Source organism: Leptidea sinapis, chromosome 28 (assembly GCF_905404315.1).
Source record: "Leptidea sinapis chromosome 28, ilLepSina1.1, whole genome shotgun sequence".
NCBI classification, from domain to species: domain Eukaryota; kingdom Metazoa; phylum Arthropoda; class Insecta; order Lepidoptera; family Pieridae; genus Leptidea; species Leptidea sinapis.
In genome coordinates this window covers 7,936,836-7,963,088 of record NC_066292.1, presented here as the reverse complement: position 1 = coordinate 7,963,088, position 26,253 = coordinate 7,936,836, and the positions used below count along the sequence as shown (strand labels likewise).

The 26,253-nt window shown below is 37.9% G+C and overlaps 1 protein-coding gene across 1 annotated transcript in view; it reads right to left on the bottom strand.

The window, feature by feature from the left end:
• Window positions 1-310: 310 nt before the first annotated feature.
• The window catches only part of LOC126973066 (synaptic vesicular amine transporter-like), a 28,890-nt gene continuing 2,947 nt past the window's right edge, over window positions 311-26,253 (bottom strand). The window contains exons 2-8 of the mRNA XM_050820179.1: window positions 13,333-13,431; window positions 9,442-9,482; window positions 7,548-7,709; window positions 4,836-5,027; window positions 3,757-3,889; window positions 2,556-2,686; window positions 311-1,359 (exon numbers count right to left, since the gene is read on the bottom strand). Of these exons, the coding sequence (XP_050676136.1) occupies window positions 1,168-1,359; window positions 2,556-2,686; window positions 3,757-3,889; window positions 4,836-5,027; window positions 7,548-7,709; window positions 9,442-9,482; window positions 13,333-13,431 (950 nt within the window). The 3' untranslated portion in view covers window positions 311-1,167. The remainder of the gene's footprint in view (window positions 1,360-2,555; window positions 2,687-3,756; window positions 3,890-4,835; window positions 5,028-7,547; window positions 7,710-9,441; window positions 9,483-13,332; window positions 13,432-26,253) is intronic.

Here is a 26,253-nt window from a genome sequence, read left to right as displayed (position 1 = left end):
GACGAGCGCTATTGTATTGACGCTCAGAATTTTTGTGTTTTTCAAGAATCCTGATCAGCACTGCATTGTAATAGGCAGGGCTTATCAAATACCATCAACTGAACGTCCTGCTCGTCTTGTCCCTTAATTTCATAAAACAATTTTAGTGGCGACTAGACGTCGAGATAGCGCTGGTAGTGTTTAGCTGCAGAACAAAGCAGTTGACCGATTGTGTCACACAATATTATTGACGCAGAGACGACGGTTCTATTGAAACAAATAATAAGATATTAAAGTGTTTTTATTTGATTATTTTCGGTAATTATAATTTTTGAGCACTATTTAAACAAATATTTATATGAATTTAACATTAGTATTTATAATAATAATATTAACACACTTTGACACAACTTATCTTGCCCAAAATTTGGCAAGGTTAGGTTGCAAGACAACGATATATTTAATACGATATACTTACTTAAACATACATAAATATATATAAACATCCATGACTCGGAAACAAACATCCATATTCATCACATAAATGTTTGCACCTACCGGGATTCGAACCCGGGACCTCAAGCTTAGTAGGCAGGGTGGCTAAACACTCGGCTATAAAGCTCGTCTATTTACGGCCGTTCCCAATATACTATCTACAGATAGAGATAAATTACTACCTTCTACTGTCAGTAATCTGAAGCTGTCCCAATATACCTGATTATGTCATTCTTATCGCCTTATATTGGGACGCGTGTCTTGCGATTTCCATACAAACTTCTATCGCTGGTAAGCTATACGTACTCCCGTTGACAGACAACGTGTACGGATAAGGTGACATCTTTTTTTTTCTGAAAATAAGGGACAAGACGAGCAAAATGTTCAGCTAATGGTAATTGATACGCCCTGTCCACTACAATGCAGTCACCTTGAGACATAAGATGTTAAGTCTCATTTGCCCACTAATTTCACTAGCTACGGCGCCCTTCAGACCGACACACAGTAATGCTTACATATTACTGCTTCACGGCAGAAATACCCATAATCTAGCCGGCATCCTGTGCAAAGCAGCCTCCCACTGGTATAGTATTACCGTCGATAAGTTTATTGGGACAGAAAAGACAACGATAGTTACGATTTATATCTCAAGTAGGCCACAACTGGAGATAGACTGAATATTGGGAACGACCGTTAGTGATTCAGCCCAGTGACATTGACAGCGCAACGCTGACAGCTCTCGGGCCCGGTCGGCGTGTTGGACATCGGCTGTCGGTCGGCGCGGTAGGTAGAGGGTTGTGCGGCGCGTGTGCCTACCGACGCCGCAGACGGTGCAGCCAGGTGAGTGAGCTCCGTCACCTCGGGGTCGACACGGCGGGCTCCCCACTGAAGAACACAAGAATACCTGTCACTATTATTTATAAGGTTTACCTTTAAAAGAAAGGAACCCTGACAGGCTTACAACGCGGTCACTGTAGAATAAAATATTCTATTTCAGGATAATGTTGACTCTACGCTACAAAACATTGTATTTTTAATAAACACAATCATATTAGTAATATAACGATTATCAAATCTAAAAAAAAAAACAAAATCATGTTTTTGAGTATTTTTTTATTAATGTTAATAACGGACGATACGAGCAGGACGTTCAGCAGATGGTAATTGATACGCCATGTCCGTGAAAATGCAGTGCCGCTCAGGATTATTGAAAAACCCAACAATTCTGAGCGGCACTTCAACTGCGCTCGTCATCTTGAGGCATAAGATGTTAAATCTCGTTTGCCCAGAACTCTCACCAGCTACAGCGCCCTTCTGCTTCCCCACCTTACTGCTTCACGACAAAAATAGGCGCCGTTGTGGTGCCCATGATCTAGCCGGAATTCTGTGCAAAGGAGCCTCCCATACTGTTTGATGACATTCCGAGTAAAGTTACGCAACCCCTTGAATCCAGTAAAACTAAAGCTGAACACTTGTTTATGCTAAATATCGGTGCTACTGGCTTTGCTTTTTAGTATGAACATAAAACTGCCACATTCCGAGTGAGAACTTTCAAAATTTTATAACTAAAAGTCACCAAATATCCGCTGGGAAAATCTTGTCATCAGAAATTGAAGTGGCTGCTAATTTAGCTAATATATTTAATAATTATGTTGATATGGGTATCTTCTCCAACCTGATGAAACTAAGTACAATTGTACCACTATTTAAGTCAGGGGCCACCGAGGATGCCGACAACTACCGGTCTATAACAATTCTACCATTGTTTAGTAAAATCTTTTATTAATTATGTATCACCTACAATAAGCGCGTGCAAAAGAGTATTTGCGCGCCGTTTTCTATAATTTTTATTTTTTGTTTGTATCGCATTTGTGGCTGTGTGGTAAATACATTTATGTTTTTTCTCCACGCAAAAATGCATATGGAACGTGTGAGCAACTTACGAGACACTCGCCTGATTACGTCCTTGCTTGCGGCTTGGGCGGCTAACCACAGCCTAGTGCATAACGAGCAACTTAGCTCACTTGTATCATAATATACTGTAATATAACAAGTTGTTTATATTATTAGGGGTACCCCACCTGTTCCGAGAGCGGGTTCTTCACCAGGTGTACGTACAGTAATGCGGCGTACAGTAGTGTGGCGGCGGCCATGAGGCGCACGGTGCGGGGGAACCCTACCAGCCAGGAACCTGCGCCGCCCACCACTGGACCTGCGGTCAAAGTGTCACATTATTTCTTAACAGTCCAGTAGGCCAATTTACAGTAGTGATGATAGAAAAGGTAAATTTGTTGTTTTGACGTCATTTTCAATTTTTTAACCGAATTCAAAAAGGAGGAGGTTCTCAGTTCGATCCGTATTTTTTTATGTATGTACACCGATTACGCTGAGATTTATTATTCGATTTACGAAATTCCTCTTTAGTTTGATGCGGATAAGATGCCATTAGGTCCCATACAAATTTCACATAGTTTGGCCCAGTAGATTTCATTTTATGAACATTTTTTATGTAAATTTTTGCCTTCGTGGATGATATAATTGTTTTTTGTACGGCTTTTTTAGGAAGTTTCATTTGTTTGTTATATATTATTATTATTAACTGACACTAATAAGTATGAAATAACAAAATAATTAATTTAATACACCTCTTATGCGAACTTTAATATTAATGAAATACTATTATATTTTATAAGTGGTACATATTGATAGCTTCGAAGTCGATGCCAAGTCAAATGTAATAGTAGGTACCTGCACTCGCCATGCATGACTTTGAGTGGGATAGCTTCGTCTAGAATAAAACAATCCAAGCGGACACCCACGCGCGGCCAGACATCCATAATAATTACAGTAAGTAAGCAGTTTATAATATTAAGTTTTATTTTAAAATGTATTGACGTAGACGTTACTTTGCGAAAATCCATAAATATCCAAATGTTTTTAGTTTTCTTTAGTGTTAGTCCCGCCAATATTGTTAGCGAGACATTGTTGACATTGTCTCGTGCCAGTGTTTGGCGAGTCAACATGTCCTGAGGATGTTTCGTGTATAGGCGAAACACGTGTCGAATTGCTTAAAGACAAATATTGGCGGTATAAACAGTAAAGAAAACTCAAAACATTTTGAAAACACAAAAGTTTTATTTTGTTTAGGGCTTGGTACATATAAATAATAGTCTTTTATTAATATTAAAGGTAAAGGTTTCCATAAGAGGTGTATTAAATTTAGTTTTTTTATACTTTTTTTTTCAGTTTAAGAATGTAAGAATGATATCAACAGTTGCTGACCTGCGGCCAGTGCGGCGCTGGACGCTGCTTGCAGCAGTGCGGCGCGGCGCGGTACGGCGCGACACTCGTCGGTCGCGAGCAGCGCTGGCACGAGGGCAGCGTCCACCGCGCCGATGCCGCTACCGATCACCAACTATGACAACTCTCTCATAAGCCATAAGCCGACCACGTAGCGCTTATTAAATCAAATCAAAAATATTTTTATTTCATAGGTAAATCATATTTATTTATTTATTTTTTACAAATCATTTCAATTGCAATATAATGCGAAATACCGCAATAGAAATACTCAATCGTCAAAAACATATAGGCTTACACGAGTAAGTAAAAAAAAAGTAAATTAATAATTATTAACACAAGAGTTATAATTGAGTACAGTAGATGCATTAATAATCCTAAGGCTAATTGGCTTTTTTGTTATGGAAAAAGGAGGACAAACGAGCGTACGGTCACCTGGTGTTAAGTGATCACCGCCGCCCACATTCTCTTGCAACACCAGAGGAATCACAGGAGCGTTCTACAGTTAACTAACTTGGCATCTTCCTTTTTGACATTAATGAGCTTGGAACGCTAGATGGCATTAAATTCGTTAGGAATCTTCATTTAAATTGCCTCACCTCTTATCATGTAGGGCTTTCGAGTAAATAATAATTACGTCAGACGAGAAAAAGTTAGTAGTATAACATTTGTTTCACTCGTACTAATTTTGTTATTACACTGACAAAATACCATGATGAACGGTTGAGCAGTTCAGTCGTGAAAGCGTACCAAGCAAACAACCAAACTCACATTCACATTTGTAACATTACTTGTAATCGTAGTTTACCAATTATATGAGTAGTGAGTCCGTTTGTGTCGTCGTGTCCCTCGCACCAACCCAAACAATTTTTTTTTATGGAGCAAAAGGGTTGACAAGCGGACGGCTCTCCTCTTACTGATCAGGGTGATCAGTAAGAGGAGAGCCGTCCGCTCTCATTCTCGTCGAGATTCTCACATCACATATTCTCTCTCTTTTAGAGGAATCACATCAGCGTTGTCGGAATAAATGTATTATAGTGCAAAGAGATGCCACCAAGTACCTGACACACGGCTAGCGCGCCCAGCGACCCCGCGGACGGCAGAAGAGCGGCTCCTACGCCCACGGCCACTGTCCCCGCCAGGGCCACCCACTCCACGCTCAGCGCCGCAGGGCACTTCACCAGCGGGAACCCGCTCGTTACCAGGAAGTACCCCAAGCTGTCTGGCAGAAATATTGTTCCCATTTCCCAACGCTACAGAGATACAAATAAATACATAGTCAAGTTCATCAAATGCTATTGGAGGTGGTAATAATTATTGAAAGAAATTATAATGGTGAACGAAATGCTACCAGCAATCCTATTTTTTGTCAAAAGCATTAGGCACAACTTGTCCGGTCGATTGCATCCTATCCCGTACCTTACACTTTTTAAACTTTTAAGGAGAGTACATTATTTGAAAAAACATAGAAAACTGGGAAAAGGGCTTTCTGATAGGTGGAAAGAAACTATTAATTCTCCGGTATACCGATGACACCATTCTTGTGGCAACAACGATGTATGATATGAGTGAGCTGTTCCAACGCCTTGAGACAGAAACTGGCAACATGGGCCTAGCAGTGAACAGAGCAAAAACTAAAGTGATATATAAAGTTAATCGAGCCGGAAAGTTAAAAACGTGGACCACCACATATACTTGGGCTCCCAAATCACCAATGATGGTAGCTGTGTCCCCGAGATACAAAGGAGAATCGCGATAGCAAAAGATGCTATGTCTCAACTAAACAACATGTGGGGGAACAGAGGAATTGGGATCAAAACTAAGTCTAGACTACACTACTACAGAGAGATACAAGCACTGGTTTTTCCTATCTTCCTGTATGGAGTAGAAACGTGGATGGAGTAGAATCTTGAGCCGAGAAAGGCAAAGGATTGATGCATTCGAGATGTTAAGAATACCTTGGACGGTGAAACGCACCAATGCATCGATCCTGAACCAGCTCCGAATAAAAACTCACTTGTCCACCATATGCAGACAACGTATTCTTTCATATTTTGCCCACACTATGTGCAGAGACGACGAAAGCTTAGAAAGAATAATTTTGGTTGGAAATACCAAAGGCAAAAGATGTCACGGTCGTTCTCTAACAAATTTAAAGACTCGTCTTCCAAATATTCCACAGTTTTTAGAGACGCATTGGATTAGAATCCGGTTGAGGCGGATCATCCGCTCCAGGTGCTGAAACCTAAATACTGACCACGAGTCACTTGACCTTAGACATGAGGGACGGACCCCAGGGAAAGAGTCCGGTCAAACTACCTTCCTGTCAGTACGAAGTTGCAGGAAAATCCTAAGCCGAAGTGAGGAAGCATCACACAGGCTCTAGGACGATAGATTTGACAGATGACGTAAGCTCTGATACGCTCTACTGCAAGAGAATTACTTTGGCCATTTAGAGCTTTTCGGTCACTTTAACTGCATTTTAAAATTGAAAAAAACATTAACATTATTAATAGCCTTTGAATTGGAAATAATATTTATTTATTAATGCATGGATGTCGGTGTGTTCCCTGATCTTATGAAACCACAACAACATTTTTCTTATCACTTGATCAAAAACGACATATTCTGTGACGTCTTAAAGTGGTCATTCTTATAATTTGAATGTTTCTCATTTAGCCTCTAGGGACTGAATTAATTTGTCTACTTGGAACACTTAAATCACCAAAATGTTGATTGAAACCTGTCTTACACAATGATATTATAGGTACTTTTAAATATCATTGGTCTTACATTGATAGGCCAAAAAATATAATTGCATTGCTTTCTTCTTGAAAATAGCTCAAAATAAGGTTGTTTGTCCAGTTCTTCTTTCTAAAATTTCACTGAGAACTTCGTCTATGTACTGCACTACTCAGCTATTTATTGTATTTGACTCAATCATCTACTAACTACCGACGCAATCGTTAAATCTTGCGAGCTGGCTCCTTTATGCAGTGAATTTAAAAAAAAATACAATTTATCATGAAATTATTTTTTAATCTGTTGACTAATCTAGCTATATTGTATACACTTTATAATTTTACTTCTTACTTCTTCTATTGTCTATAAGTGAATGTCTGTAATTAGCTCTAAGTTGTTTATTGCATTTTTATTTTGTGTAAATAGCTGTTAGTATTCCTGGAAATAAATAAATTATTATTTTAATAATATAAAGTCAGATACGGATTTCAAAAGGTCTGTTTGGCAGGTGGTAAGTAGTTTTAAAACTCAAATATGGTAAAATGTAGGAAACGATACAAATTCGTATGATGAACGTAACTTAATGAAGTTAAGATAATAAAACGTGTAAAACAAATAAAATAATAATTTGTTCTATGAATTATCTTCAGGAGTCCCTTTTGAACTTATAAAATAATCAAAATAAAAGTATTACGTTATTCAAAAGAATTTATGACTTTCTTAATGATACCACATATTGGGAATGGAGCGACCGCCCTCAGGCTATTAAATAATAAGTTTACTTGTACAATATTACTTTGTAAACATATTTTTTTGATGAAAAACGCTAAGTTTGTTGCGCCCATTCTTTTCAGGTCTGAGGCATTCGTTTTGGAATAGGTGGTAGTTCTTTGACTCTCAATAATCACATCCTATTTTGAATAAAAATATTTGAATTTGAATAGTAGTTGTTTAATATGTTAAGTTTACTTATGTATTTGCTGAAAACATTTACAATTGATATATTGAAGGGAGTACACGATCGCTCGTACCTGCGTGTTGAACCTGTGCAGGCTCCACAGCGGCAGGCAGGGCTCCAGCGCGGCTGGCACCGCCGTCGTGAGTAACACGGCGCCCGCACCCGCTGCCACGGCACGTGCGCTGCTGCCCCAGTCCGTGTCGTCTGCGCCCGTCGAGCGCGGCTCGTCCTGCGTCTTTATTTTAAATGAAAATAAGGGACAAGACGAGCAGGACGTTCAGCTGATGGTGAGCTTGATATGCCCTGCCCATTACAATGCAGTGCCGTCCAGGATTCTTGAAAAACCCAAAAATTCTGAGCGGCACTACAATTGCGCTCGTCACCTTGAGACATAAGATATTGAGTCACATTTGCCCAGTAATTTCACTAGCTACGACGCCCTTCAGGCCGAAACACAATAATGCTTACACATTACTGCTTCACGGCAGAAATGGCTACGTTGTGGTCCCCATAATCTAGCCGGCATGATGTGCAAAGGAACCTCCCACTGGTCTAACATGCCAGGGACAAAGAGGATGCAAATACTACGTACTACGTTTCATACTAAACTAATGTCTAAGTTAAAATTAAAAATTAGATTAGTATGAAACGTGCAGGTATTTGACATAAGTTTGAAATAGCAGTAATTACAAAAACGCGATTGGCCACTAAGTATAATCCGGCTAAGTTTAAAAGCGCACAGTTGCTAGAAACGTAGTCAATCTATCTCCTTTTTTTACAAGAATTTCGTATAAAGTATGCTTTTGCTGTATGTATGTCATGCTTTTTTTAGATTTACCTACAGATTACATTTCGATTACTACTAATGAATGTAGTAATTTTTTATACTTAAAACATACTTCAAAGTTACTAATTAGTAATAGAATAGTAACTAAAACAACATAGATAATACAAAAAAGAATTTTTAAATCGACTGCTACAGATAATTTTTACGGCTGACCGCATTTTGACGGCTTGTCGTATTTTACACAGATAAAGTTTTAAAATTAAAAAAATTTTCTTTTATAGTCTGTTAAATTACCTTTCTTGTGGTATATCGTGTAGCTTGTTTTACTCTGTGTATATTTAACGAAAAAAATATCTCTGCGCGCCCCCCGCGAGCAGACATAATATGTCTGATTGGCACGGGGCTTATTATAGCCATCATTTGTTAATCTGTTAATGACTGCACGTTTCATACAATCAAATGTTAAATGCAAAAATCGCTTTTTTCTTAGAGAGTTCGCTAGGCTAGCCAGTGATAAACACTGAACATCTACAACACAACAGACGGTAGGTACATCTATATACTAAAATATTGCAGCATTAATAGATAAGGGCGGCTGGCGGCGATGTCTGGTCCAAAGGGCTTCATTCCGAGACTCGCTGTCAACAATACTACGCGACAAGGTATCATGTGCTCGAAATGGGAAGACAAATCTGTGTCCCTGCTAATATGAACCTGTTCGAATACTTTAACCGACTTGTGTGTATTTGTCGATGCCTTATTCCTACCAGCGATGCGACACATTTTCCAAAGCATAAAGCGAAAATCTAATTATATAGGACATAGTGCCGATGAACGCAACATTACATACCTCTAAATTATGTCTTATCATTATCTAAACCTAAGATGTAGACCAAGGGTCGGCGTGGTCGAACTTGGGACTGCCAAATATCTTCAAATTTGCTGTTCTTCTCCAGCACCAAACTATAAAAAACTGCCTCAAGACGGTCGGTGCAGTTTCCAACATTAATTTTAGGCTTTGTGTTTTATAATTCTGATTTTTATTTGAAACGATAAAATTAAAACGTAGCACTTAATTATTATCAATTGTTTTTTCTGGATCTCGTTAAAAATTTCCCACAGTATCTGAACTCCACCTTAATCTAATTCCCGACCTAGACAATATTAATATAATGCTTACCTCAATATAAGCTTCTCTTTTTAGGAATATGCACTGGACAGCTATAACAAATCATAAATAAGAATAATTTGATAAAGGTACATGAGCTCTTGGTTTTCTATTTATAAATGTAAAGGAGATGGAAGTTCACACTAAAAGCCAACATAGACCTTAATAATTATTATAATACTGCGGTATATTAATAGAGCAGTGTTTCATTATTTCATTCATGAAACATGAATGCTGACTCATAATCAAACAAATTAAAAAAAATATGTCAAAAAATAAAAAAAAAATTGTGTGGACCACCCTTTACATTTAGGGGGATGAAAAATAGATGTTGTCCGATTCTCAGACCTACCCAATATGCACTCAAAATTTCATGAGAATCGGTCAAGCCGTTACGGAGGAGTTCAAAGTTTAACACCATGACACGAAAATTTTATATATTAGATAAATAAAAAATATATATATATTATGAAGCTACAGAACAATAACAGATATGGATATTATGAAGCTACAGAATAATAATAGAGTGTGGATATTATGAAGCTACAGAATAATAACAGAGTGTGGATATTATGAAGCTACAGAAGAATAATAGAGTGTGGATTATGAAGCTACAGAATAATAATAGAGTGTGGATATTATGAAGCTACAGAATAATAATAGAGTGTTGATATTATGAAGCTGCAGAAGAATAATAGAGTGTGGATTATGAAGCTACAGAATAATAATAGAGTGTGGATTTTATGAAGCTACAGAATAATAATAGAGCGCGGATATTATAAGCTACAGAATAATAATAGAGCGTTGATATTATGAAGCTACAGAATAATAATAGAGTGTGGATATTATGAAGCTACAGAATAATAATAGAGCGTTGATATTATGAAGCTGCAGAAGAATAATAGAGTGTGGATTATGAAGGTACAGAATAATAATAGAGTGTGGATATTATGAAGCTACAGAATAATAATAGAGCGTTGATATTATGAAGCTGCAGAAGAATAATAGAGTGTGGATTATGAAGGTACAGAATAATAATAGAGTGTGGATATTATGAAGCTACAGAATAATAATAGAGCGTTGATATTATGAAGCTGCAGAAGAATAATAGAGTGTGGATTATGAAGGTACAGAATAATAATAGAGTGTGGATATTATAAGCTACAGAATAATAATAGAGCGTTGATATTATGAAGCTACAGAATAATAATAGAGCGCGGATATTATAAGCTACAGAATAATAATAGAGCGTTGATATTATGAAGCTACAGAATAATAATAGAGCGTTGATATTATGAAGCTACAGAATAATAATAGAGCGTTGATATTATGAAGCTGCAGAAGAATAATAGAGTGTGGATTATGAAGGTACAGAATAATAATAGAGTGTGGATATTATGAAGCTACAGAATAATAATAGAGCGTTGATATTATGAAGCTGCAGAAGAATAATAGAGTGTGGATTATGAAGGTACAGAATAATAATAGAGTGTGGATATTATGAAGCTACAGAATAATAATAGAGCGTTGATATTATGAAGCTACAGAATAATAATAGAGCGTTGATATTATGAAGCTGCAGAAGAATAATAGAGTGTGGATTATGAAGGTACAGAATAATAATAGAGTGTGGATATTATGAAGCTACAGAATAATAATAGAGCGTTGATATTATGAAGCTGCAGAAGAATAATAGAGCGTTGATATTATGAAGCTACAGAAGAATAATAGAGCGTTGATATTATGAAGCTGCAGAATAATGATAGAGTGTGGATATTATGTAGCTACAAATGGAGTAAAAGGGAACTACAATATGTATAAATAGCAATATGAATAACAATAATTTAATATACTGTGGATGACTTAGTGCACAAATAGTGTTTTGTGGTTGTTATTATGTTTACATCAGATGTTTTTCAATCGCATAATTATTGTTTCTAAGTATGGCACTGACCTACAGCTAGACACCCTGGACACCCTGGCCCATACGGCAAAAGAGAAAGCCGATCTCCTGTGCGCTCTTTTCGCCTCCAACTCGACTCTTGACGACAACGGAAAAACACCGCCGACCATCCCGCGGTGTCAGAGCTCTATGCCAGAAGTATAGTTCAGACAGAAAACTGTTAGGCGAGCTCTATTTTTGTTGGACGTCAGGAACTCGAGCGGGCCGGATGGCATTTCTCCAATCGTGCTTAGAACGTGTGCCCCTGAGTTGACGCCGGTGCTAACGCGTTTATTCCGCCACTCTTATTCCAAAGGCGTAGTCCCTGACTCTTGGAAGTCAGCCCTTGTCCATCCGATCCAAAAAAAGGAGACAGTTCAGATCCGGCAAACTACAGGTCTATTGCTATTACCTCCCTGCTCTCCAAAATAATGGAGGGCATAATTAGCCGTCAGCTGTGGGTATACCTAGAGGGTCACCAGTTGACAAACTACAGGTCGTTGTCGACGGACATTGCTCGAACCCGAAACCCGTGAATGCTGGAGTGCCCCAAGGCTGTGTGCTATCTCCTACGCTGTTTCTTCTGCATATCAATGATATGTTGGACACCTCCAACATTCACTGCTATGCAGACCACAGAGGGCCATACAGGTCTCTCTCGGGAAACCGTCGACCAGTGCCGGGAGAAACTTGTGTCTTCTATCGAGTATTCTCTTGAGAAGGTGGCGGAATTTACCCAATTGAACCTTGTCCAATTTAACCCCCAGAAGACTCAAGTTTGCGCGTTTACCACTAAAAAAACCCCATATGTCGTATCAACGCTCTTCGAGAACACTTCTCTTAAAGCCTCGCCTCGTATCGGAATACTGGGTCTCGAAATCTCGAGCGATTGCCAATTTCGTGGCCATCTGGAGAGCAAAGCCAAATTGGCTTCAAAGAAACTGGGCGTCATTAATAGAGCACGGCAATACTTCAAGCCGGCCCACATTCTAGCGCTGTACAAAGCGCAGGTCCGGCCACACATGGAGTATTGCGGTAATCTCTGGTCTGGCGTACCCCAGTATCAGCTCGATCCATTTGACCGCGTGCAACGCAGTGCAGCTCGAATCGTCGGGGACTCAGTGCTCTGAGAACGGCTGGATCACTTGGCGTTGCGTAGAGACGTCGCTTCATTGTGTGTCTTCTACCGCATTTATCACGGGGAGTGTTTCGAAGAGCTGTTTAACCTGATTCCTGCCGCCGAATTCCACCTTCGCACGACACGCTACAAATTAGGATATCATCCCCACCATCTGGATGTGTGCCTGACAGTGCGGTTTATAAGGAGCTTTCTTCCACGTACTACTAAGCTGTGGAATGAACTTCCTTGTGCGGTGTTTCCGAGACGATACGGCATGGGTACCTTCAAAAAAAGCGCGTACACCTTCTTCAAAGGCCGGCAACGCTCCTATGATTCCTCTGGTTTTGCAAGAGATTGTGGGCGGCGGTGATCACTTAACAACAGGTGACCCGTACGCTCGTTTGTCCTCCTATTCCATAAAAAAAAGACACAACACATAGGTAACATTTTGTAAGACTTGTGACATTCTATAAATCCGTAACATGAATAAGTAAAAGTCCGACAGATATAAGTTGGAAGCGATAAAGACACCAACTCAAGACACATACATGACATCTCCAAGAAAATTTCTTCCAGGTAGAACCGAACTGTGGAATGAACTTCCTCATGTGGTGTTTCCAGTTCTAATACGTCCTGCAATAATAGCGCGTACACGATCGGGCATCAACGCATGTGTTCTGGTTACGTGGCCAATGGACGCCGGTGATCACTTACCATCACCCATGTGCTCATTGGCCCTCCTACCACATTAAGGCCCCCTTAGGCTGTGACTTCTGCCTCCAGCAGTTCAACTCCGATGACATAACTGTAGTGATGGGCAAAATACGCCCGTTGTCCGTACCAAGGTTGAACAGGAAGGCCCCGCAGATAATCTGGAAGGGAGCTGCGGCGCTCCACAGCCGGTATGCGACGCCGCCGAATGCGTACCCCACTAGCACGCCTGCACAACAAACACCAAACATATAGTTAAAACAATACTAATTATGTAAAACAATTATGCCATCAAAAACATAACTTGTAAAAAAAGTCTCGCAACTCTGTTCTTCTACCGTAAAAAGTTGTGAGATCCATGTCAATACCAAGTGGGTCAATTTATTTAGTCCCTATTTAAGGGACCCTTCTGTATTATAACGTAAGTAGCTAACGGTTAGCATCTTTAAGAGACCTTTACAATAATAAAAATATTTTATGTTTTAAATAATAAGTAATAACTTAAGACCTGACCTTAACCTTGACTTAAGAACTGACCGACTTGTTCCATGTAATAACATGGATCTCACAACTTTTTAAAGTAGAAGAACTGAGTTGATTTTCCGATACTATTATTTGAGCTTCAGCTACCTACTAATAGTTTTTCTCGACGTCCATTCCGTGTCTCTATGGGATTTTTTTAGAGGCTTTGATGTTACAATTTTTGACAAGTCGGGACGGCTAATTGCTTCTTATTGTATTCACAAATTGAGGATTCCTGCGCTTTAATACTTCCAAAGTCGACATTAATTAGATGTAAGTTGCCCAGACATGTAACTTTCGAAAGTGCCACGTAAGCTTACATAAAAACCAACTGCATTTAAATAGTTTTAAACAGTTACAAAACTATTTATGCAGTTGGCGTATCTAGATTACTGGGCCGAAATTGCAAAATATTTTACTTTTATAAAGTTTTTCACTAAACATTAATCATAATCTAAATTTGAAGTTTCTATGTCTGCTAGATTGCCATAGAGTTTTGATGATCGGTCAGTCGGTTTCCTTTGACAAGTATGCGGATAAAATTAAAAATGTCCAACAATTCACACACACGTATGACAATAATAATATAGCCTTACGCTCACGCGGGCTGGTTACAGTGGACTGGCCGCGAAGGCCGCGTACATTTTAACTTATACTAAGTATTTCATATCTAATCAGAGCGCGTCGTAACATTTCCCACTCTAGAACTAAGTCAGCATTCTAACAAAGGTATAAAAACGCCGTCAGGTCTTCGTCTGCACAACGACCAACCTGATGTGACCATCCTTTGCCAGGAAACACGCGGGTGATGCGCCTTTTTGGCCATGTATTGGGAGGAAACTGGGGTATACAATCACCCAACTATAATGGTTTGCTCTCATCCTGCCATTTTTGGGTGGAATAATTGAAGGTAGAATTGAACGTTACCGAGTGCTACGGCGCCGAGAAGACCGGCGATGGCTCGTCCGCGGCGGGCGCGGGCGGCTGGCTGGTCCCGGGCGGCCGCGCGCGACACCAGCGCCAGGCCGGCCACGCCCGCGAGCGAGGCACCCGCGCCCTGCGCCCCGCGCCCGCACCCCGCGCACACCGCGCACCACGCGCCGCCGCACACACTGCCGCACCCCGCGAACACTGCGCCACAACAACACGTCACGCACACGGATGGCACGCCAGTATGTTCTTATATAATCTAGTCCTTAAGACAACTTTAAGTTTCACAGTGTCAAATTCAATGTTTACGTGATTCCAAATGAAGTCATAATTGAATAATTATTTCGTTAGTATTAAGGATAAGTAGAGATAAGTGAACCGAGCGCGGCGGCGGTTAGTGCGGCGGTGGCCAGGCGAAGCGCAGTAGCGGGCCCCAGGCGCAGCGTGAGCGCGGCGGAGCCGGGAGCGGTTGTCAGCTGCGCAGCTGACTTGGCACCCAGAACGGCGCCCACCAGCAGCTGCGACGCTCCAACACCCTCACCTGGTATATTCAATTTCAAATTAATTCAATACCACGAATTTCTTTACAAGATTCTAAATAATCATATTGACTCCAACCTTCTCGTCGAGAGGATTAAGTTTAAAACTTCCCCGTAACTCTCACTCACGTTCAAAGTTGACTTTTAATATCATAATATAAATTATGCAAAATGGTAACGTAATTGGTCGCATGTTGCAGGCGCATGGGGCCTTTTGGGTGCTGGGTCAGCACCCAAAAGACCCCATGCGCCTGGTTAAGGGTTAAATGCGATGTTTACAAGCTTGAACATGTTACCTTCAGTGTCCTGAGCGATGCGATGTACGGTCGCGTTGAGCAGGTGTGCGAGGGGGCCGGCGTGGGGGGCGGTACGTTCCGACCACAGCGCCAGCGACTCGCCCTGCACCCAGTCCGGGATTATGGGGACTGGGGGAGTCACATTATCAATAGGGTATAATATGTATTGTAGTGAAACATTGTAAAAATAATATTAATAATAATAATTAAATTTAAAAATATACATGATTAGATATCAAGCATATACATGATTTTGCCCACAGCCTTGCACGATGCACAGTCTTTTCAACGATCGACCTGGTCAAGAGCTTCAACCAGATTCCAGTTCACGTCCATAACATCCCGAAGATGGCGATCACCACACCGTTCGGCTTATTCGAATTTCTGTACATGACGTTTGGTCTTCGAAATGACGGACAAACATTTCAACGTTTCGTCGATGAGGTGCTTCGTGGCCTGGATATTGTGTATGCTAACGCAGATGATTTTTAGTCTTCTCCCAGGTCGAGCAAACCCACCAACAGCACCTGCTCCAGCGGTTCACTAGGCCGCAGGAATACGGTATCATCATCAACGTTGGTAAATGTCTTTGGTGTTCCTGAGCTAGCATTTATTGTATTCAGCATCTCAGCTCAGGGCACCAAGCCACTATCAGCCAAAGTTGAAGCCATACACAGTTTCTCTACCCCGAGAACAGTAAGAGATATACGACGATTCCTAGGTATGAGCAACTTCTACCGCCGCTTTATTCCAGATGCAACGATACATCAGGCAAAACTGAATGCTCTCCTCTCGGGGTCGGTGAAGGGCTCCCATCCAGTCAACCTAACAAATGGTCACTCACTAAGGGGGCGGAACCCATCTATGAAGTTAAATATTATTTGTATGAATTAAAAATTAAACAATACGAAACTTCATTGGGCGTGAACTGTCAAATACTAGTTATACAATGGTACAAATGTAGTAGGTAGGTACTCACGAAACTATGCAAAACAGAAACTAAAGTATTGCATGAGCTTCTTTGTTTGGTATATATATTCACGCCTCAAGTACACAGCCAATCATAAAATTTCGCGCACACATTGGGTAGAAAATATTAGGTACATCTAATATGGAAGCTTCCCGAGGATGCACGATCACGAATATTCAAAGTCAAATAAACTATATTCGAATCGTGTTCAAGGTCAAAAGCGTTTAAAATATCAAATATTTCGTATAAAATAATAAAGAATAAAATGTATAAATTATACTTTATTCGATGCTTCTTGAACATGGTCGTAATTACTGTAATAATTAGTAATGGCATTCAACAAATATTGATGATATTAATGATGATATTAACTTTAACAGGTCGACCTGGCACCACAAGCAGCACCCGTTCACGAGTTGACACATGCACCAGTCATCGTTCCCTTTGCACAAATGTAGGGAAGGAGACAGCCCGGCACACGATGCCGCCGCAAGCAATTTCTATTTAGTGAGCATGACGAACCGATTATAGTATACACATGATAACTACAAAATAACAAAAATAATGCTCACAAAGCAAGCCCACTAATCGATTATCATTAGGGGACAAAGTCGCAGGTAATATATTCATCATAATATGTAGCTTAACCATTAACCAATCACATGATTAACTACAAACCAATTTTTATTAAGATCGTGCATGCCGTTTTTGAGTTATAAAAGGACATAGACAGACAGACAAAAATTAAAAAAAAACCGTAGAATTGGTGTCAGTCAGTCATAAAACATTTGCTTATCACAAACATTTATTACAAAAATAATAATAATAATAATATTGACACACTCTTACACAAATTATCTTGTCCCAAACTAGGCATAGCCTAAGATAACGATATATTTAATACAATATACTTACTTAAACATACATAAATACATATAAGCATCCATGAGTAATAAAAACTAATAAAAAAATATTAAAGGTGGAGAAAATTCATTTATTAAGGAGGAGGAGAGGAGACAAATGTAATTGACAATCTCTTGAATTAGTCTCTACCTACTACAAGTTTGACTTTTACAGATTAGTTTTTATATTAAAATCTAAGTAAATTTTTTAGTTAATATAACTGTTCTAACTATAATATAAAACTCATATAAAATTTGGAAACAAAATTTTGTAACGATCCGGGACTCGAACCCACGACCTCTGGCGTTCCATGCCGTATAATATAAAACTGATAACTTTTAAACAATTAATCTTAATAATTTTTAAAAGAAAAACAAGAACCTAAATCTTGTTGCCGGCAGCAGTGGGCCTTGGATGCCATCTTTAATTGTTATAACCATAATCGAAGTTCAATTTTGTCTTTTTTGCAAATTAATATTTATTAATTTCATAAAATATAGATAGATTTATTGTAAATTTTATAAGTCTGATTATTAAATCAGAGGCTACTTTACGCCCATATGAAAAATCAAGATTACATTGAAATCTCATGAACTACTTACCTAAAACAGTAAGAAGAACATTATCTAAAAAGAGGATACAGTAAACAGTCAGGAACTCTGCGGTGCCGGAGCGCTCGTCCTCGAGCCGCTCATACGTCATGTTCGCTACGCCGCCGACCCGCGACTGACGCTGCGACCACCGTCCGCCGGACGGTAGCGGCAGCGGGCACGCACCCTTCCCGCATCTCGGGCCCTCGGCTCCCGCTGATAACACGCCAATCAGTTTTCAATCAGCGTGCAGTCGCCTGGCTGAACGTTCAACGCAGCCAATATCATTTAACGGCAGGCTCCAGATGTGCTACATTCTGTGCTCATCCAATTAGGTATATGAAAATAGTATCCTCGTCGCGTTGGTCGAAACTTGAAAAACACACTCTGATTTTTTTTTGTTTTTAAAATTAGATGCCTACATTAGATAATAGGATAAAACTATTTTCTAATAACAAGTACAAGTTTCTTTGTGTGATCCTGCGATCCAATTAAATAGAGCGTATGCATTTACTTATGTTTATTTCAAATATTATTTTTTTAATCTTTGTTGCTTTTGATTTCTAAAATAGTTTTCTAAAATTTATGATGAATAATAAATAATATCCGGACGACCGAGCCTTGCTCGGATTTTTAAGAATGTACAAAACTTGAACAAAAAAAAAACAAATAGGACATCTGGATTCGAACCGGGGTCTTCTGCTTTCCGGATCACCCACTGTCCCATCTGAGCTATAATAATCTAGTATATAGTGGCGAAATTTACCTTTGTATTCTAATGTTATTGTAGCTGTTTCTCATTCAAACATGGATAAAACCATTTTTTTTAAATTGAAACCTAGCTAGATCGATTTATCACCCCCGAAATCCCCTGCATACTTAATTTTATGAAAATCGTTGGAGCCGTTTCCGAGATTCAGATTATATAGTATATATATATATATACAAGAATTGCTCGTTTAAAGATATTAGATTAATATCAACACGCAATGCTATTGGCTGAAGCGCAGTGTGACGTTAAAGTCCGTGTAAACATGATCACTGGTATGCTTGCTGGATATTAATTTTGATTAATTTAAAAAGAATGCAATAAATACGCGCGACATATAAAATATCGAAAGGCAATGCTATTGGTTAAGGCGCTATAGTCCTAAAAAGTAACATTTTTAAAAATCTACTTAAAATACTTCTACAAATACTACGGTTCCAATTTTTTGACATGTTTATCTTCATTTCTTTATCTAAATTATCGCTGTTTCGAAAACACGATTACGAAAAAAATCTCGATAGATTTATTTTTTGAAAAATAGTCTTTTTTATTTGAATTGTTTATATTATCATAAAACTATGATAGCTATGAACACAAAACTTATTTTATTCGATAGTTTATTAGTATTTATAAGTTTTCACTGTGGGATTTATCAATACGCTTTATGAATTATTTTATATTCATTTTTTTCGTAATAAACCAAACGCGACGCCATGGTTGCATGCTCGCTCAAGCCAGCAGTACGCCCGTGACCACTGTCAAGGAAGGTACTGTGTTCGTGTCTCTCGGGCTCACATTACGTAAGATTTTAGCAAACAAGTACAAAGCGGGAATCATAGTAAAAAAATAATGATGATGCGATAGCGTATTTGTTGAAATATATAGGTAAATGTAAGTCGGTAAGTACTAAAATAAAATTTACGTAATATTATTTTGAATATTATGCCACGCGGGATTTTTGTATATATTTAGGGAAGTTAGATAAATCCAAGATGACCGCCGCACAAAATTATGATTTCAGCAATATGGATATCGTGTCCGAGGTTCTCGAGGGTGCAGATAACGATTTTGTGATCATTTTTGAAATCCAAGATGGCCGCCGCACAAAATAATGATTTCAGCAATATGGATATCGTGTCCGAGGTTCTCGAGGGTGCAGAGAACGATTTTGGGATCATTTTTGAAATCCAAGATGGCCGCCGCTCATAATTATGATTTCAGCAATATGGATATCGTGTTCGAGGTTCTCCAGGGTGCATAGAACGATTTTGGGATCATTTTTGAAATCCAAGATGGCTGCCGCACAAAATTATGATTTCAGCAATATGGATATCGTGTCCGAGGTTCTCGAGGGTGCAGATAACGATTTTGTGATCATTTTTGAAATCTAAGATGGCCGCCGCACAAAATTATGATTTCAGCAATATGGATATCGTTTCCGAGGTTCTCGAGGGTGCAGAGAACGATTCTGTGATCATTTTTGAATTCAAAGGTGGCCGCCGCTCATAATAATGATTTCAGCAATATGGATATCGTGTCCGAGGATCTCGAGGGTGCAGAGAACGATTTTGTGATCATTTTTGAAATCCAAGATGGCCGCCGCACAAAATTATGATTTCAGCAATATGGATATCGTGTCCGAGGTTCTCGAGGGTGCAGAGAACGATTCTGTGATCATTTTTGAATTCAAAGATGGCCACCGCACAAAATTATGATTTCAGCAATATTGATACCGTATCCGAGGTTCTCGATGGTGTCGAGGACTAATTTTGAGCGGTGGCCATCTTGGATTCCAAAAATGATCCCAAATTCGTTCTCTGCACCCTCGAGAACCTCGGATACGATATTCATAATGTTGAAATCATAATTTTGCGCGTAATATAACATTTCTCTCATACGTCGATAAAAAAGATTTACTTCAAAAATGCATAAAAAATATTATCACAGTAATTCCATACTCTAGCACAACTGTAAGTTTTTAAAAATATTACGCGGTTCATTCTGGGTCGGCGGTCGTTGACCCGCAGCGCTCGGTTCGTTCTCAGCCATGCCCGACGCCCGTGTCCATGCGTACCTATCGAATCTAACGTTCGCGCAATTTTTACCTAAAGTGTTGGGAAAACCTCGCTTTAAGGCGAGTGTGTGACGTCAAAGTCCAGGTTAACATAATCACTGGTATGGTTGCTAGATTGTTTTCGGTGATTAGCAATATATTCAATATTTTGTTAATTTTCTATTATTAAATGACCTGCATAATTATTATTTACAATGACTGAAAGAGGATTTGTTAAAGCTTAATGCTATTTGATGACGCGTTTGTTTCGTTTTGTTCGAAAACGAAACAGGTAATTATGTGTGTCATAATTAATTAACTTTAAGTTTTTTCAATTTTTTCTTATATTAATTTGTAAAAATTTTATCAAAAAAAACTATATCCAAAAACAATAGATATAATATATACAAAAAATTGTGAGTCATCACGGGACGCCTGGCAGATGTGAATCATCGAAATTATTTTGTACAAGTCATAGGCACAAAAGTACAGATTTTGACAGGAACTAAATATGGCATGATAAAAAAATACAATATTACGAATTTTCTCCAGAAATGATGACAGTTAATTTTAATCTACCAAGAGAGTAGATTATAGAATTACTATATTTTTACAAAATATACACGTTCTTAATGCAGGCCAATGCACACTTGAATCATAAAAATACAATTTTCTTACTGATGACTTGGTATTGTATCATAGTGCGATTTTGCTTTCTTTGCAGGAGGCTGCACACTTTCACTTTCTGAATTATCACTATCTAACTACACTGAATGAAACTAACAATGAATGTATTGTGTAAGAGTATAAGTCAAATAATTATATAATTAATACTTATATAATTGTTAAAATAATTATGTAAATTCTGTTTTACAATAATAAACAGAACTTTTGAAATTCGGGTTACAATAAGGACAAATTTTAATAATGTAGGTACTAGGTTAGAATCACTGTTTAAGCATTTACTTAACAAATGAAAGTATAATAATTATGAGTATTACATTGTTAAAATAATTATGTAAGTTCTGTTTTACCACAATAAACAGAACTTTTGAAATTCGAAGTTACCACAAGAGAAAGTATAACGTAATACGTATAGATGGCGGTAATAACAATAAAACGCGGCGAAGCGTCCCGACGGCCTGTATCGCCACGCCATCAATCAGGTTTACCCTCCGCCTATAGATGTTTCACATCAAAAAGTAAAAATATAAACGCGTATTCTTATAAATCTCATTCTAGTTACAATTATTGATATTTTTGGAATCGGTGTCCTTCCGCCGCGGAAATAATAATACTTTAACACTTTTCGAAGTATTTTTGCACACAGGCACCAGACGATACTTATAAGTAGGTTTTAGCTTAATAGTTAAGCTTAGCTTAATAAGTTAAGAAAAGTAATAATAAAATTCTGTGAACGGCTAGATTGCTTGGCGTTGCGTAGAGACGTCGCTAATGAAGCAATGTCCTTTCGACTAAAACAAATAGTGTGTCTTCTGAAATGCGGTCATTTATCATGGGGACTGTTCCGAAGAGCTGTTTTGATTCTGATTCCTGCTGCCGAATTCCGCCTTCGCACGAAATGTTTTCAATGAACCTCTCTTCTTCCACGAACAACTAGCTTGATCACCTTGTGAGATTCCTTGTGTGGTGTTTCCAGTACCTTAAAAAAAACGCGTTCCTACACCTTTCTAAAAGGCTGATAACGCTCCTGTGATTCCATTAGTATTAGAGAATGTGGACCATAGCCAATTAATTATCTGTGCTTATAACGCGTTGTATAAAAACACTATTACTTAAAAGCAAGCTTGGTGATTGGTTGCCGGACGGACAGATAATGGCAATTGGTTCGTGCAACGTGCACCTGGTGCAGTGCGAGATGCGCGGGCGACGTTATGCCATAATGATGGGAGGATTAGACAAAATAAAAATTATTCTATTCTTATACTTTCCACATTAGTAGCACGGACTAGTAAAAAAATAAGAACTCCGTGTCACCTTACTTAACAGTGTAGCACCAAAACAAGCCGATTAACGTGTAAATGCATAGCCCACGTACACACTTACACTACTACAGGCCGATAGGCGGCCATTATGAAAATTGTCATCGTCTGTCTGTCAGTTTGCGTCTCAATAAAATATTTTAAAAATGCCGTTGTCCGTTGTGAAAAAGTGTAAAAACGGTACTATATAAGTATTTGTGGCCATATATGATTATTTAAGGGAGAAAAAATTGTGTAACTAGTATCCCCCGCACAAACACTAGCATAACGGTCCTTCACTTGCTAATATCACGGCGGCGGAGTCCTTCTTTTTTTACTCGCCCGTGATTAGAAGGACTAATTAGTTGTAATTTGGCTGAACCATTCTTGAATACTTATAATAATTATTTTTGAGATTCGATTGTTGTTTTGAATTTAATTGGTTTTTACAGTTAATTCCTCAGAACCTAAACGAACGAACAACAGAGTGGTCGGTCGTGTCCAGGTTGTGTGAACTATTTGTGAATATATATTTATGAAAATATATTCTACACGATGTATACGATAAGTTTTATGAAAAATAAACGTTTACATCATCATCATCACCCAAGCTGAAAGTCGTCCACTGCTGGACAAACGCTGCCCTGTTCCGGTGATTTTGATAAGTCGTTTACTAAGATTTGATAAGGGTTGCTTTTAATTACAAACGATTAACGTTTATCTCGGGTAATTGTAACTGTATTTTTAAAATTAGTTTTTGCGTACAAGTTACATTTTTATTATTATTTTTTCAGATCAAGTTTTCAGGATGACTGCCAAAGAGAATTTAAACACTACCTACGTTCAATGACTGCGGTGGACAGATTCTATTTGTCATAGTTGTCATTATGAAGCTTAGCGCTATTTGTTTCCTCGGGAGGTGGTATTTGGTGTAGACAGATGGTTGTTGGCAAAATTTTCTGACAGTGATTTCTTCTTTTTTGGTATATGTTGTTTAACGCTTTAATTTAGAGATTATTGGATCTCTATTGGGTGTTTTTTTAATTTCAATGACTTCACGTGCTAGTCTTGAAGAAATCTATCCTCTTTTGCTGTAATTTTTGGTGTTTTATTTAAATGTGTAACACTCGTGTCAAAGAAAATACTATGCGCAATACTTAGTTTATAGGGTAGAAATTAATAAAGGCTCTATTTTGGCCATACAATGCAATCGAATTCTGAGAAATTTTTCAATAAGTACTAACTTTGAGCAACAGAACATCGTCATTGGTGTCGATCGGATCATATCTTTCTCGATCTTTCAGAGTTTTTTAACTGACTGCAAAAAGGAGGAGGTAATTAATTTGATCGGTATTTTATTTATGTATTTACCGATTACTCTGAGATTTATGATCTGATTTACTTAATTTACGTAGTTTTCTTTAGCTCAATGCATAATAGATGTCATTTGGTCCCATAACAATTTTACATAACTTGGCCCAGTAGTTTTCATATTATGAATATTTTTATGAAAATTTTCCTCTACCTGGATGACATAATTGTTTTTTGGAGGAGGCTTTTTTTGGAGTTTTCATTCAAGTTTATTATACATTATTATTAACTGACACTAAATCGTATAAAATAAAAAATAAACTACGTTTAAAAAAACCGCCTTCAAAAACTGAAAGTATCAAATAACTAAAAATTTAATTTAATACACCTATTATGCAAACCTTTACTTTTAATAATAATAAAATACTATTATTTGTGCTACATATTGATAGCTTTGAAGTCGGTGCCAAGCCAAATGTAATAAAGGTCACACTCGCTACGCGTGACTTTGAGCGTGATAGCTTCGTCTAGTAAAAAACAACCTAAGCGGACAGATACGCAACGCCAGACAACCTAAATAAATACAGTAAGTAAGCTGTTTATAATATTAAGTTTTATTTTGTTTAGGGCTTGGCACTGACTTAAAACCTATCAATAGGTAGCACATACAAATAATAGTATTTTATTCATTTTAAAGGTAAAGGTTTGCATAAGAGGTGTATTAAATTAAACTTTTAGTTATTTGATACTTTTCAGTTTTTGAAGTCGTTTTTTTTAAACGTAGTTTATTTTTTTATGAACATTTTTTATGAAAATTTTTAGTTTACCTTGATGAGTTTTCATTCAGTTTGATTATATATTATAATTATTAACTGACACTAAAAAGTATAAAATAAATAAAACTACGTTTAAAAAAACCGACTTCAAAAACTGAAAAGTATAAAATTTAATGTAATACACCTTTACCTTTTATATGTGCTACATATAGATAGCTTTGAAGTCGGTGCCAAGCCAAATGTGACTTTGAGCGGGATAGCTTCGTCTAGAACAAAACATCCCAAGCATATTTAGGTTGACGGGCCACGCGTGGCCAGTCAACCTTAACAATTACAGTAAGTAAACTGTTTATAATATTGTTGCGTAGCAACGCTGCAACGTAAATGACGAGAATTTCAAACTTCAAGACATTGTTGATTTCAACAGCTCCATCAGCAATACTCGTAGCTCGGCTGGAAAGTGTTTACTTTAGACGCTGTAGACCCGGGTTCGATACACCTACCAGTGTATGGAATTTTTTGGGTTTTGTTAAGTTAATGGAAATTTCTAGTAAGTTCAGGATCAAATCGAACAGAAAAAAAGGGATGGAAAATGTGTAAGCAGGATAGAAATAGTTAAAAGAATTTTCTTGTACAATTTAAATTTAAAGATGGAATGGGAGAATCATTTTAAAAATAGAACAGATCCGGGGGTATATAACCCGTACTAAGCGTGGCCTACGGCAGTTCTATTTCTGACTCGAAAGTGTAAAGAAGAAGAAAAGAAGAAGTAGTGAACAGTGGAATTGTTCCAAGAAGAAGAAGATAGAAGAGACTTAGTGTTCGGTGCGGTGTGACGCGTTGATGGTACTGCCGCCCACAAGAGAAACAGCGGCAGACCGGCGAAGTGAAAGTTCAGAAAAAGTGAACGCAAATAAAAGATTCGTTCCTATAAGCGGTGTATTATTTCCAATCCCTGACCATGACCATTGACCGTGTCAATATTAAGTTTTATTTTGTTTAGGGCTTGGCACTGATTTACAATTTTTAAATATGTAGCATATATAAATAATAGCATTTTATTAATATTAAGGGTAAAGGTGTATTAAATAAAATTATTAGTTATTCGATACTTTTCAGTTTTTAAAATCGGTTTTTACGTAGGTAGTTTTTTTTTACAAAATGTAGTTTTGGTCTATTTATATTTGTAGTTTTGTTCTAAAATAACTACTACTTTGGGACAATCTAATTCTAGTAATTAGGCCCCGAGGCAAATGAGTTTGTGAAAAAATATTTTTATATAAATTTGAATCAAGCAATACATGTCAATATTTTATTGGAAAAATTATCCTCGAAAATTATATAAATTATCTTTATATATTTTATATAAATTGATCTTTATTTACACGAAATATTAGATTAACCAGAAGG